At 41.2% G+C, this 16,000-nt stretch overlaps 1 protein-coding gene across 1 annotated transcript in view; it reads left to right on the top strand.

The window, feature by feature from the left end:
- The first annotated feature begins 12,900 nt into the window (after positions 1-12,900).
- LOC120528958 (E3 ubiquitin/ISG15 ligase TRIM25-like) overlaps positions 12,901-16,000 on the top strand; it is a 16,303-nt gene continuing 13,203 nt past the window's right edge. The window contains exon 1 of the mRNA XM_039753029.1: positions 12,901-13,479. Coding sequence (XP_039608963.1) covers positions 12,901-13,479 — 579 coding nt within the window. The remainder of the gene's footprint in view (positions 13,480-16,000) is intronic.

The following is a 16,000-nucleotide window of genomic DNA, read 5'->3' as shown; positions in this document are numbered from 1 at the left end:
GTTAGACGATGGCTCCGAACGGACTCTTCTGCTTTCAGCAGCAGCTAAAGAGCTTGGCTTAGAGGGAGAATCTGAAAAGATGATGTTAAGGACAGTTAGACATGACATTGAGACATTGGAGGGAGCATCAGTTTCATTTATGCTAACTCCTGCAACACAGCCACAAAGGAAATTTAAGATCCAGCATGCCTTTACTGCAACGCGGCTAGCATTGGGTGAACATTTCTACCCGATGACTACTCTTCAGGTGAAGTATCAACACCTTAAAGGCTTGAATATTCCTCATTTTGAAAATGCACGTCCCCTACTACTCATTGAGCTGACCATCCCCACTTACTCAACCAGTGGCGGTTCTACATTAAATTGCTCCCCGGTGAGATTCCCTCCCGCGCCCCGTCCCCAAAAATAACATGACAAAACTACACATTTTGTACACACCACACGTTTTATTGTAGTAATTCCGTCATTCCGTAACAGACCAATTTTTGCAAAAAAAATAAAATAAATAAACTGCTCATAACTTAATTATACTCTGTACAAACCAATATTATTTAAGAAAAAATATTTTAAATTATTAAGAATAATATACAAATAAAATATAGAATAAATCACACTAAAGAAAATTAAAACAGAAAACACAAACTGAAACTAAAATCTGACATTTCTGGCCTTTCTAGATGCAAAGTCATCAATAATGGCATCATATGAGATATGCTCCCCTACTGAATGATTAATGCTTATGACAGCAAGGCCAGTGAGCCGTTCCTGAGACATGGTTGACCTCAGGTATGTCTTGATTAACTTCAGTTTGGAAAAGCTCCTCTCTGCTTGAGCCACAGTCACTGGCAGGGTAAGTGCAATCTTGAGAGCAGTCCAAAAGTTGGGGTAGATCTCAGATAGATCCTTATCGTGCATGAAAGTGATAAGCTCAAGGAGGCTCATGGTTTTTGATGGCAAGTGAGTGAAGTTCTTGATTTCCTGCAAAAGCTCTCTACTGTCCAAATCAGAATGCCCTTCGAAGTGCAGTGTGGTACCTAGTGCATTGCACTGCTCTACCAGCTCCTCATCTGCAAGACTAGGGAAATTTGTCAAAACCCCAAATTTGTTTTCCACATTTTCCAATGTGGTAAATCTCTCTGTGATGGCTGACAGGGCTGCATCAAGAACAGCATTGAAGAATCCAATCTCCAACTTCCTAAGGGCATCACTGAAAGGCTCATCATGTGATTCATATGAGAAGTGGCGCTTTGTGGACCTCAGCCTTTTTTGTTTCAAAACAGCTTCCACATTCATTTCTTCAGAAATGTCTTTGGCCGCCATCTGTGCAGTCACAAAGCCACTTGCCCTGTAGCTCTGGAGACCTTGCTCAGTCTTCTTCAAAAGATTCACAGCTAGGTCGACATGCATATTTGGAGACTGCATGAGTTTGCTGACATGCTGTATTGCAGATAGCATGTCATACCAAACAACCGTGCAGATGCTGAAGCGTACGACCTCACCTCCTCAGACAAAGACTGGGCCTCAGCCTTTATAGCAGGGTCTTTGGTGTTGTCTCTCACCTCGATTAAAGTCTCTCTCATGGCAGCTCCGTGGTACCTCGTGGGCTCAACGCTCTTGACCTTGCTCTCCCACCTTGTTTCTGCCCACATCTTTAAGGTGATGCTCACATGGTTCTTCAGAATGGACCATCTTTGGGAGGAGGCTGAAAATAATGTGTAAAGCTTTTGCAGTACACCAAAATAGCTCATAGCATCCACAGATCCCTTAGCAGCATCACACACAACTAAATTTAATGTATGCGCCCCACATGGCACAAACAGAGCTCTGGGATTCTTTTCTAAGAGCCTGGCTTGAACTCCCTTATTTTGCCCTTCATGTTTGCCCCGTTGTCATATGATTGTCCTCTGCAGTCGTCAACAGTTTTGTTGCAAAGCATAATTTTGTGGTTAAATTTAATTAGATCTCGTGTTGTATACATTGCTGAAAAAACAATAGAACCCTGCCCAAAAATATCAGAAAATGTAATGGATTTAATGGTTATAATGGGAATTGTATTGGTTTTAATGGTAAGTATAACAGTGTCTGCTGGTATATGATGGATTCTATTGGTGGGTGGGAGGTTAAATCCTATTGGAAAAGTGCCCAAAACACACTACAATAAGGAATTTTGTAATAGTTTCACTGGAAAAAATTTATTGGTTCACAATGGTATTTAATAGAAACCATTAGAATTTCTGTGATGGTTTGTATATTAGGCTTTTACTGTGTTTTTTTTTTTTTTAGCAAGGTAAGCATAGCATGCATCATAAGCAAGAAGGCTAACAAAGTAAGAGTTAACATTATACCACTAATTAACACAATGACATGAATACCTTAATCATACAGAGAGAATATTGTTGCATACCTTTATCTTTTGCCCGTTTCTCCTCATCATCTTTTCTTTTTTCCTAAATTGGGCACCTGACAGCTTTGGCCTTTTTCTCTCCATCGCTGTGTTTACTAAGTAATCGGCAATCAACAGATTTCCCATCATCCCCCAACGCTGTCACTCACGACCAGAAGTCAAGACTAAACCAATTCACCTCCACATCATAATCGTTTTTTATTACCTATTTTTATTAGCCATTTCACACAATTAAATAAATAAATAAAAATGTGCCAATTATTGGTCTGTGTTTAAAATATTTTGAATGAAATGTGCGTTATTTGTAAGAAAGTCAGGTGTCACTGACAAAGTTTAGCCCCCACCTCCTTGTCCGCTTCATTTGGGAGAGGTGAACTGTACTCTGCGCCTCCTCCCCCCCAACCCCCCACCGCCCCTCATCCCCTCTCCTCTCCGCTCGCTCAGCTTCTGTGCGGCTCCTTCAGCAGCAGGGGCGGCGCTGGTATCATAGATAATAGAAAACCGCTTAGCGGCACAGATGATTTTTTTTTCCTCCAAGTTCGTGTGCCGCCCCCCACGTGTCATGAAAAAATGCTGCCCCGGGCGGCTGCCCCATTCGCCCATGCCTAAAACCGCCACTGTAAACCCACTTGAGCCTGTACGCCTTGGCCCACCAGGAGGGCCAGCAGCAATCAAGACTTCTTTGAGATGGACATTTCTAGGACCTGTAACAACAACAACAACAACATTTATTTATATAGCACATTTTCATACAAACAGTAGCTCAAAGTGCTTTACATATTAAAGAATAGAAAAATGAAGGACACAATTATAAAACAAAATAAATCAACATTAACATCGAATAAGAGTAAGGTTCAATGGCCAGGGGGGACAGAAAAAACAAAAAAACTCCAGACGGCTGGAGAAAAATAAAATCTGTAGGGATTCCAGACCAAGAGACCACCCAGTCCCCTCTGGGCATTCTACCTAACATAAATGAAACAGTCCTCTTTGGATTTAGGGTTCTCACGGAAAGGCTTGATGATGATGATGGTCAAGTAGACTTCTGCCTTTTAATCCGTCCATCATTGTTGGAGCATCATGAAGCTTTGAGTAGGCCACCACCACAAAGAGACCGGAAAAGAAACAGAAAAGAGAGTAGGGGTCAGTACCGATTTTAGAGCCACCATGAATAGTTATTTTGAGGAGACTGAACATACAGAGTATAAGGATTAAATTAAAATGAAGTTATAGAAAGGCCATGTTAAAGTCATGTGTTTTCAGCAGTGTTTTAAAGTGCTCTGCTGTATCAGCCTGGTGAATTCCTATTGGCAGGCTATTCCAGATTTTAGGTGCATAACAGCAGAAGGCCACCCGCCTCACCACTTCTTTTAAGTTTTGTTCTTGGAATTCTAAGGAGACACTCATTTGAGGATCTGAGGTTACGATTTGGAATATAAGGTGTCAGACATTCCAATATATAAGATGGGATGAGATTATTTAAGGCTTTATAAACCATAAGCAGAATTTTAAAGTCAATCCTGAATGACACAGGTAACCAGTGTAGTGACATTAAAACTGGAGAAATGTGTTCGGATTTTCTTTTCTTAGTTAGGATTCTAGCAGCTGCATTCTGCACTCGTTGCAAACGATTTATGTCTTTCTTGGGTAGTCCTGAGAGGAGTGCGTTACAGTAATCTAGTCGACTGAAAACAAAAGCGTGAACTCATTTCTCAGCATCTTTCAATGATATAAAAGGTCTAACTTTTGCTATATTTCTTAAGTGAAAAAATGCTGTCCTAGTTATCTGATTAATATGTGATTTAAAATTCAGGTCCGAGTCAACAGTTACCCTTAAATTCTTTACCTCGTCTTGACTTCTAATCCTAATATATCAAGTTTATTTCTGATAACCTCATTATATCCATTATTGCCAATTACTATAATTTCAGTTTTCTCCTTATTTAGTTTGAGAAAATTACTTTTCATCCATTCAGAAACACAAGTGAGACATTGTGTCAGTGAATCAAGAGAGTCGGGGTTGTCAGGCGCTATTGATAAGTACAGTTGTGTGTCATCAGCATAGCTGTGGTAGCTCACATTATGCCCCGAGATAATCTGACCTAACGGAAGCATGTAAATCGAAAAGAGCAGCGGACCAGGATAGAGCATTTCGGACCACACATACAGAATATCATGTGTCACTGAAATATAATCACCACAACTAACAAAGATTTTTCTACTTGCCAGGTAGGATTCAAACCAATTTAAGACCCTGCCAGAGAGGCCCAACCAAGGCGATTTCTGCGAATATTGTGATTGATGGTATCAAATGTGGCATTCGGATCTCGGAGGATGAGAACAGATAAACAACCTCTGTCTGCATTTACGCGCAATTTGTTTACTACTTTAACGGGTGCAGTTTCTGTGCTGTGATTTATTCTGAAACAAGTTGGTATTGGGTCAAGGACACAGGTGGACGGTCTCAGTTGATAAATTATTTTATATAAATCAGCTAAATCTATCCTGGTGAAAGAATTTAATTTGTTTTTAATGGAGTACTGGGGCTTAAGAGGATCAGTGTTGGGGAGATGTATGATATTATTTCTAATATCATTAACTTTTTGATTAAAAAATAAAGACAATAGCCTCACAAGTTTCACTGGAAGTATTTTAGAGGCATTCTGTTGAGTGACCAGAGTTTAGTAGACGATCAATAGAGAATAAGACTCTGAGATTATTAGCATTGTTATTTATAATTCTAGAGAAATAGCAGTGCCTCTCAAGATGGACTGTGTTGTTGTATTCTGTTATTTTAACCTTCAATATCTCATAGTTGATAGTCTGTGAGGCACATTAGACAGAAACTGTGACCACAATGCAGTGACACGTGGTCAGTCAGGGTGTCCAGACACACCGAGCAGGTGAACTCGTTCTGTGACACAAACAGCTGAGCTTCAGCCATCGTCAGTCTGAGGAGAGGCAGGCAGAGAGAATCAGTCAGACAAACAAGGAAGTGACTTGTGAAGAAACGAAAGTGAAAGTTTGTCTGAGCTCAGTGAGGAGGAGGAGGAGGATGATGATGATTATGATAATTCCCTACTGCCAGTCCCTCTGCAATATCCCACATCAGACTCATTTCACTTAAGTACATAAGAGTGACCCCTCCAGCCTGTCACTTTTCAGTGACAGACACTGGGACTCGCTGTCACCAGCACTCACAAATGTACAGATGTCACTGAGACACATGAATACTCGTATAACATTTGCTTATATCAGTGTTTCTCAACCATTTTCCATGTGTGCCCCATCTTTTCATATTAGTTTTTGTCGCACCACCCCCTAAAGTTTTATGCACATTTTCAGATTTTTGATTATATTAAGATCCACCCAACAATACTAAATTTTAATTTGGGAATGCACTGTTAGCAGAAGTGTTTAAGTTTCGATCACACTGAGGCATCGCTAATATATTTTCATCATCAAAATATACAGTCACACATGTGACACATTTCAAATTAAAACCCATGTGATAAAACATATGTAAAATTCAAACAATTGGTTTTCATTAAATTTCATGATTTTTTTTTAGTAATTTTAATAATTCCAAATTTTAAATTGTTCCATTCTATAATAAAACAAATATTATAAGTACTCCTAAGAATACTATCACGTCTTATTTCTAAAACAATAAGTGACATATTAGCGATTCCAGAAGTTCCCTCTAACGGTCAGAGAGAGGACTGCACTTGAATTGTGATGTCTGCTTACGGCGGACAGGCCTCTCCACGTCACATACAGTATATATACAGTAACACAACACGCCACTGGGTCGTCTACTTGTCACTCTGTTGTCACTCTCAGCAGCTCCTCTGCCAGGTTTTCTGCAGTACGTCTCTCAATAAACTCACAACAGCCAAGAAGGCAGGATGTCATCTTAAAGTTTCCAATAAAGTGACAAGTGACAGACACGTATGAGCAGGTCGCTCTGGATGTCCGGCAGTCAGTTGTCAGGCAAACTGCTGAAGCTTTTTTGACCCTGTCTCACCACAATGCACGCTCCGTGTTATATAGTCGTGGAGTAATTGTTTGGGATGAGGTTTTTCTACTGGAGAGAACATACATGGGGATTAAGGCTGAACAAATGTTTTAAATCCTTTGTCCTCCACAATGAAAATGGCTGAAAGTCACAAGCTGTCATTTTAGCAGCTCCTCATCGACACTTATCTGTCTGGCTGGGGTAATTTGCTTTGGAATAAATGTGTTTAAGTTTAAGCGGCAGAAGGCTGTGATATATTTGCAGCTGCTGATAAGACAGTGGATGTGGCAGCAGAAGTTTATGGCTCAAAACAGGACACTTTTCATGGGTCAGTGGATGGCAGCCTGAGGAGAGAGGACAAGCTAGAGCTAGACGGACGGCTGAGCGCTTCTGAGATGTCTGTGCAGGTTTGGTGTTGACCCTGTTCTGCTCTGACGGATATTTTCATTTTACAAATTCTGCACTCAGCTTTGCAGTCTCCAATATCATTGAAATGCAGCCAGATGCTAGTTTTTATTTCGCTTTTCGCTAATTTCTTCACTTTTTCCCGACGCGCTTTCATTTCGACTCCCCGTCTCTCTGTCGCTCTGTGTACCTGGACTGTACTACTAAACTCGCTGTCTTCGGAGCATCTGCAACCCTTCCTTCTTTCAATTAATGGTATAATCCTAGTATGTCTTTGCTTGTGATTGGCCACAAGGTACGCCTATCAAAATAAAGTCCCGCCCCTGCCTGCATGGATTCTCAGTGGCTGAAGACTCGGCTCTTCTCATTCCCTACAAAGAATCAGCTCTTAGAGACGAACGACTCATGACGACACGCGGTCATTTACACGAATACCACTGAGCCAATTGTCCACATACTCGATGTGATTTTTCTACCATAAACTGTTGTAATAAACGAGTTTGTTTTAGTAAATAGCTTCTTCGATTTACATTTTTTCGCCGCGACCCCCTTGTAGATATCTCGCTCCACAGGTTGAGCCGCACTGCTGTAAGGCTAAAATAAATGGCAACTGTGCCAGTAAACGGCAGCGCGCAGCTTCACTGATGAGGGCCAAACTGCAGACAGCCTCGACACGGAGCTTCAGGAATGAAAGAAGGTAAAAAAAAAAAGACAAGCCTTTAACAACTGATTAAATAATAAGAAAACTAATATGTTCTGCTGTAACTTTATTTATTATCGTTAGGACATACTGGCATATAAACCTAAATGCTAACCTAACATATATTTGCGTTTGCTCATATAAAAGCCTCACTCGTCTGTCGGTGCTAAGCTTCTGCTAACTTTAACGGACATCGATGTGCAGTGAAAGGTCCAAACCTTCAATAATCAGCTCTTAACCCCAATATACAGTAGCTCAGACTAAGTAGATATCAGAATGCGATTTATTTTAACGTTATTGCCCAAAGTATTACTGAGCCCTAATAAATCTAAATGCCATTAAGTGCTTCAATGTTTGATGTGCCAGCCTAAGAGCCTGCCCAGTACTCACACTGGCAAAGGCCCTGCCTGCAGTTGGTTTGTCTTCTGTCAGTGAGCGGCTCAGCACCGGCGTTCACAAAACAAGATCTGCCTGTGAAAAGGCTGGCAGGCCAGGGCCCTTCAGCTGACATAAATGGCGTCCTTTTAAAGTTACCTCACGACTACACTTTACATAGCTAATAAAACTAATAATAAAGCATATTGATCCCTAATTAAAATTCTCAACATTATCCACCTTAATAAACAGAAAAGTGTCTCTTTGTATCTGCGTGTTAATTGTTTTCATATGTCTCTCTCATTCCAACAGATGGCACAACACAAACTTTTGTAGTAATAACATTAATGGCATTTGTCACTCCAGCAAGTGGTACATCACAAATATTAACACTGCTTTTAGGAATCCAACACCAAATGGTGTGTAACAGAGACATCATGTTAAATTCGTCAATGCAACAGATTGCACATCTCAAACATTAACATCGCTTTTACAAATCCTGTACTAAATTGTACAGCAGTGGTTCTCAGCCTGTGGGGCGGTCCCCCATAGGGTGGAGTGAAGTAACAAAAATAGCGGGGGGCGGGGGGGGGCGAAGAAGTGAATAAAAGAACACAAGAATTGGAAATATGAAAAATACATCTATTGAAACCAAAGCAAATTAACTTAAACTACATTCTGATAGTAGAAAAATAAATATAGAGTTATATAAATTTTGGAAAAAGTTAAGTAGGTATAATAAAATATGGATCTATAATATATCATTAATTAAAAAAGAACATTAGTGGGCTCCTTTAAAAAAAAAAAAAAAACGTTATTGGAGAGCGCGATTAAAACTGTTATGAAAACTCGGGTCTCAAGTACTTAAAGGTTGAGAAATGCTGTTGTACAGTTCACCCCCAAATTTCGTGGTGGTTACGTTGCTAGAGCACGGCTAAAGCATGGTTAAAAATGTCTATTTTTATAGTTTAAACCATAAATGTGCCCCCAAATGACTTTAATTTAATTTCATACTCAGCTTAATACATTACCTAAAAATAAAGAATGTAAAGGTAAACCTGCCTACTGCACAGTACTGTACTGATATGTCACCCGCAGTGCTAGAATGTAAAATATCGATGTTAGCGCTATATGTACTGTCATTCACACAAGCGCGTTTTCATTGCCAGAAGCCTTAGAAGGTGCCGGGCGTTTCTATGGCATTTTTGGGCTTTAACTCTTAAACTGCCACATACTTGGGTGTTAATGCCTCCCTGGACGCCAAATACATTTTTGCTGCACTTTAAGTAAACGTCACAATTTACAAAGAAAAAGTGAAATTTTAATGGAACACATTTTTTTCATTCAAAGAGCATCACAATTACTGCACCACTGATCATTTAACACCCTGCTAATGAACTGTATAAACTATTTAATAAACTACTTGAACAATATGTACAAGGTGCAACTAAAGCCATGGATGAATGCTTCAAGCCAACTGCTCTTGAACTGCTGCACTTGACCACACAGAGGTAAGCGCTGACGCTGGCAGGCCAGTCTAGTGCAGCGGCTCAATCGGGGACAGCGAGGCTGCAGGGTGTCACGCTCGGGTCACAGAATTGCACAGAAACACAGGAGATTGTAGAGACAGGAACTTTATTTAAACACTTCAGACAAACCGGTCTCTTTTAGAAGTAAAACGAGCTCAGTATGCAGTTAGTTATCGATTAAAGAAGAGACAAACATCATATGGGAGCAGAGGATGTCTGGAGGAGGAGAGAGAAACAAATTCATCAGCCCAATAGGACAGGTGCTGTTCAGGCTTTTAAGTAAGCGTAGCGTCACACGAGAAGCAAATCACGCGACAGAGCAGCTGCAAGTAAGCCCAGCAAGTGAAGGAGCAATGTGAAAGTAGTCTATCAGCGTTTTTAAGAGTTTTTTTGAGGAGCGTCTGTGTCTTCTAGGGGTGCGTTCAGCCTCCCTGCTCACAAGGGGCTGGCAGTGGTCATGAGCTGGCTGCTCAACGAATGTACGGCACTGACTGATCAGCTCCTGCGTGTTTGCAAATGGCACTTTGAAACGACTATAGTCGGTTGTGGCGGTTTAAGGATTAAGTGGATCAAAACAGAAAACACGAGAACACTTAGCTGGAGACGCATCACAGCCAATCAGCAGCGAGGAGAAATAAATAACGCTGTAGCAGTCCAGTGCCGCTAAGATTCACACCGTCGAGAAGATGCCAATTTATTTTTATGGTGGAGATTCCAGGGAAGCAGCCAGCCTTGGGCCGACCCGCACGCACTCACAAACAGAGACAAAAACAAAGCAAACCGGTAATCAAACAGCAAATAAAGAATGTAATGAAAACAAATGAAAACAGCGATAGCACCCCTGTTCACCTTACGGCGATTACACATTAAATACAACAAAGCACAAACAAAACACACACAGTAAATCATGAGAAACGACAACAGATGAAATGTAATTATGAAAATAGAAACTCCAGAAATCAGCACATTGAATGGGAATATAAAGATAGTCCTACCGCTAGTTCCTGAAATGGTGAAGATGGGTGGATGGGTTCAGGAGTGCTCCTTTCTTCGCAGGATGGCCATGAATCCATTTGCAGTCCTCATGTACACAGGCAGACGGCAGACAATCCAGACATACGAAACGATCGAGGACAAAATGAATAAGTACAGGTAACCGAACAGAAGGCAGGCAGACAGACAGGAACTTGAAACACAAATTACAAAAACTGTTTTTTTGCTTTTGGTCACCGGCCCCCTTTTTAAAAGCTACACTGACACATTTGACCCCAGCAGCCTCAGCAGAAGAACAATCAGAGACACTGCAGAGACTGCTGGGAGTTGCAGTTTCAAATTCTATTGGCTACTTTCACCATCCAAAGCCGCGTTTTCATCTACAGTTGCTTCCTGTTCTCTCTACAGTGCAGTATTTCCACAAAAAATGGCAATAAAAATTGCTGTGGATATTTGTGGTTTCTGCTAACAATTATTTAGGTAAGTTCTAAGGAAAAATCCGCGAATGACTGAGGCCAGGTACTCTGAAGCACGACTTCACAGGGGTCTACAGTATATAACAGAGACATACACATTGTATTTGTCATTCCAACATTCTATACATTATATTACTAGAAATGTTTGTAATGTGCCATCTGTTGGAATGGCAAATATAATGCATTTTATTAATACATGAATTACATTCCACTAGGTGCACTGTAAATGATAATGCTGAGGTCCACGCTAATCACTTATATTTCATTCCAGATTATTAAATGACACATTCTTTTGACATTTCTGTACTTTGTGTTTATTTCTTGAGTGACTGAAGTAAATATTAGAGCAATGGATGTTGGAAATGACTGCTTTTTTTGCCAACGGTGTTATCAGCGCTGAGAGATTGCACTTGAATAATAATAGTAATTCTTTACATTTTTATTGTGCTTTACTCACAACTCAAAGCTCTTCTACACAGTAAATGGGGAGCAACTTCAACCACCACTGATGTGCAGCATCCAACTGATGATGTGACGGCAGCCATTTTTGTTCCAGTATGCTCACCACACATGAGCTATTAGAAGGTGAAGTGGTGAGAGAAACAGTTAGCTAATGAGAGAGAGGGGACAATTAGGGGGACACAATGACAAGGCCTTGGAGGGCAATTTAGCAAAGACATCTTTATGGAGGACACTCCGGGATCTTTAGTAAACACAGAGAGTCAGGACTTCAGTTTGACGCCTCATCTGAAGGACAACACCATTTATACAGCACAGTGTCCTCGTCACTGCACTGGGGCATTGGAATCCACATTCAGACCACCGGGTAAGCCCCCTATTGGCCTCACCAACACCTCTTCCTGCAGACACCCAAGCTTTTCCTAGATGGTCTCCAATCCAAGTACTGGCCTGGCCTGAATATGCTTAGGTTGAGGTAGATGACCTGATCCGAAGTGCATGTGGTGTGTCTGCTGGCTACAGAAGAGCAAGGGCGGCAGAAGTAAGACCCCCTTGGTTAGTAACTGGCATAAAACCAAATGTTATACAAGCCTTAATGTTTGTCAGAGACATCTGTACATTTGTCAGTGCTGGTGTGCTGATGACAGCGAGTCCCGGTGTGGGGCACTGAGAATTGACAGGCTGCAGGGGTCACTCTTATGTACTTAAATGGAATGAATCTGAGGTGGGCTATTACAGAGGGACTGGCATCAGGGCATCACTTATATCCAATTGTGTGACTCGGATCTGTGTGTGTTAATCGTAGGCTGCAGGAGTAGACGAGCCTGTTCAACAGACTTGATTAAGTCTCACAAATCCTGAAATAAAATGACTTGAATAACCAAGAAAATCTAAAAATCTATGAAGGAGCCGAGAGCGGCGAGCACCTGCTGTGTGTTACGTGTCTGTCTGTCTGTCTGTCTGTGTGTCTGTCTGTCTCTGTGTCTGTCTGTCTGACTGTCTGTCTGTCGGTCATCAGTTTTAAGATGTTTTCATATTTCTGCAATCTTTGTGTTTTTTAATGTATTATATTATTCTGTTTCTTAAACTGAGTGGGCTTCAGTTGGGGTCTTTACTGAATAATCTGATAAATTCCTGGCATGGAAAAAGAAAAACACAAAAATTCATTATTGATAATCAGGAGACGAGAACTTATTATGGGTTGGATAATTTGTTTAATAAAGAGGACTAATATGGAGTCTGATGTGGACTTCAGTGTGTAATAAATAAATAAGAATACTGACGTGAATGACACTTTAGCAGACCCCCTGTGACAGGTCATCTCTTCTGTCACTTGGTGGTCTTCACTCTCTGAGCTCCTGTCTCACATTAACTGTTCACCCTCAGTGTCTCCTCAGATGTTCTCTCTGTGAGCTCTCAGCTTTCTCCTTAAATCTCCTCCTCCTCACTGAGCTCAGACAAACTTTCACTTTCGTTTCCTCACAAGTCACTTCCTTATTTCTCTGACTGATTCTCTCTGCCTGCCTCTCCTCAGACTGATGATGGCTGAAGCCCAGCTGTGTGGATTACAGGACGAGTTCACCTGCTCGGTGTGTCTGGACACCCTGACTGACCCTGTCTCAATCCCCTGTGGTCATAATTTCTGCCTAAAGTGCCTCACGGACTACTGGGATCAGAGCCAAGTGTGCAGCTGTCCTCAGTGCAGACACACCTTCATGTTAAGGCCTGCGCTGAACAGAAACACTCTGCTGAATGAAGTCATCAAGAAATTAAAAAAGACGACACTCAGTTCTCCTCCTCCTCAGAATTATGCTGGCCCTGGAGACGTGGAGTGTGACTTCTGTACTGGTAAGAAGTTCAGAGCGGTGAAGTCCTGTCTCACTTGCCCGGCCTCCTACTGTCAGACTCACTTGCAGCCTCACTATGAAGGAGACGCCCTGAAGCACCACAAGCTGGTTGATCCTGATAGAAATCTGAAGGAGAAACTATGTGAGAAACATCAGAAAAGTCTGGAGATATTCTGTAAAACTGATGATTCCTGTATCTGCATGATGTGTGTGGTGACTGGACATAATGGGCATAAAATGGTCGAGCTGGAGATGGAAAGAGAAGAAAAGCAGGTGAGTGGAGTTTAGTGTTTAATGGAAACTGTTTGAATAACTTTGAGTTAAGGAATTTGTACATTTAATGGGACAGAGAAATCTATTCATCTACAGTAAAACTCGATTATCTGTCACTTGATTAACTGTCAGGACTAAATAACAAAAACCCAACCTTCTGCACGCCAGCGTCTCCCAATTACTACTGCGAGTTCTGCACATTGGAACAACAGAAATCCCAGTGTCCGTTACGTACATTCAGCTTTAATAGCGGTTTGTAGCTTTTCTCTTTTGTTATAATTAAACTAAACTACTAAACATTGTTATGGCCTATCAACATATGTGTTTGCTGTTTGAACTTATTAAACGTTTACGAAACAGCAACAGCTCTTCAAGTATTGCTTCAATGACGAAGTAGGAAGGCCAACAGTGAACGATATAAAGCGGGATGCTGAAATAATGGAAAAATGTGTTGAAAATGGAAACCAGTGACGGTAATGTTATTCTGTATTAATGTTAATGGTCTTCTGCATTGTAAATTTCTTTATATATTCTGTTATATCAGGTTGTGTTAATATATTGTGGCATGCAGGCAGCTTGTGATGCTCTGTATGGGGGCAGAAAGGGCAGAAAGCTGTAAGTGATGGGACTGGCTGAGGGGCTTCTGTTCTGTGAGGGGCAGACAGGAGAAGTGAGGAGAGAAGGGAAGGTGTGGAGCAGGGAGTCAGGAGACAATAAGCAGGAGTGTTTGTGGGATCAGAAATACACAACGAGAGTGGCAGGAGATCAACTGATCGGTAGGGAAAACTTTCTTTGATTGTTTAGGAGGTGAGCTCTGTAAGCGAAATAACGAAGTGTAAGACAGGACACCGCTTGTGAGGGAACGAAGACTCCACGTAAAATATAGAAAACTCCAGGACCTCTGAGTTGTATTTGCTTATTACGCTGGTCATTACAATATTATATAAATTAATTCATTTTGTTAATATAGTTTTTTACGACTGTTCGCTACTCTAATTTACTGTATGTCATTTTTAAAGTAGCTGCTCTATTATCCGTCTTTTCTCTTATCCATCACAGCCTCGGTCCTGACCCCTGACTGATAATCGAGGTTTTACTGGACCTTATAAACCTGATGTTTCAAGTTCAGAGCATTAGCTGCTGGAGACCATCCTGGTGAGACTGGTGCAAGTCATGAAACAGCTCAGGATGAGATCCCCAAGATGGCCCACAAACAACTGAGTTCTCTCCTCACAGCCTGCTGAGTTTCTTTCTGCTCTGATCAGTTTCTCTTTTGAGTTTCTAAGGCAGTGGGAGGCCAACTATAGCCTGCTGTCTACAAATGTCCACTGGCAGGGGTGCGAGCGTCACGTGGGCTACACGTAGAAATGTCAGACATTCGGACCCTCCTGAGGTGTTCTTAACAAGATGATGTTACAGTTGGCTGATGTAAGCGTAGTAAGTGAGCACACAATGTCATCCTAAACGTAATTCAATAGAAGGTCTGACACGTCAATAGACACACTCTGTACTGCTGACACTTACACGCTGAGTGTGCTTAGCTGCACGTCTGCCTTTGGGGTGTTTGTCCATTTTTAAAGAATCAGAGTTTGCATTTGGCTGATCTCAGGGCTGTTTAAGAGACACATTATTGTCACATGTCAATCTGTATTGTACTCCAGAGTTAAGTCTACGATTCTTACAATAAGTTCAGCTCAGAAATGTCAATATACTATTCCTGTGTAGATTTTCTGTTTTTAATGATATAACTCATCAGGCTCTCCATTAGTGATTAGACATCATGTTATTGAGTGGAGCAGTAAGGACATTTTGAATGTCAAACACCTGAGTGATAATCCCACCTAATGTATGATTATGACAAAGACTCTGAGCTTTCATATTTGGTAAAACCCTAGCAAGTCCAGCAGGAGTGTAAAGAACTTACTAGAAGTGTAAGTCTGACCATCTAAGCCAAATTTCAAATCCCCCATCACTACTACACAACCTCAATGTACAGTAAGTTCAGATAAAGACACTTAACTTCAGTCCACCATTTGGTGTTTCTTCAAATAAAGGACTAGTGTCACATCGGCTCTGCCAGGTCTCAGTAAGTGACACAAATGTGGCCGAGTCCTTGCTGGAATATTAAAAGAGCTCGGCTCACAGGTGAACACACGTTTAGAAACCAACATCTTAAACAACAATGAAGTCTATGAAGTGGCCTGATATTTTTCAGTTTAATATGAATAAGGTCACTAATATCGGCATCTAATTTTTGATCAGTTTATGTTTTCTATTGTTTTGCTATCACTTGATTTGGATTGATTTACATAAATCAGTTCTTCAGATATCCCTGAAAGCAGACATGTAATTGTAAGACAGACTGGCACTGCTTGGTCAGAAGTCTTTTTCTTAATTTGCCACCGCCTGCCCCTCTTTTATTGACTCGTACCTTCAGCTCAGATGTCAGTTCACTTCACCAGGACTCTCCTTGACAGTTTTGGGTCTCATCTGATCAGTCTGATCAACCACAGCAAATGAC

Source organism: Polypterus senegalus, chromosome 4 (genome assembly GCF_016835505.1).
Source record: "Polypterus senegalus isolate Bchr_013 chromosome 4, ASM1683550v1, whole genome shotgun sequence".
Taxonomy (NCBI): Eukaryota; Metazoa; Chordata; class Cladistia; order Polypteriformes; family Polypteridae; genus Polypterus; species Polypterus senegalus.
Note: the sequence above shows the minus strand (reverse complement) of the source record. Positions and strands in the feature narration are given on the sequence as shown.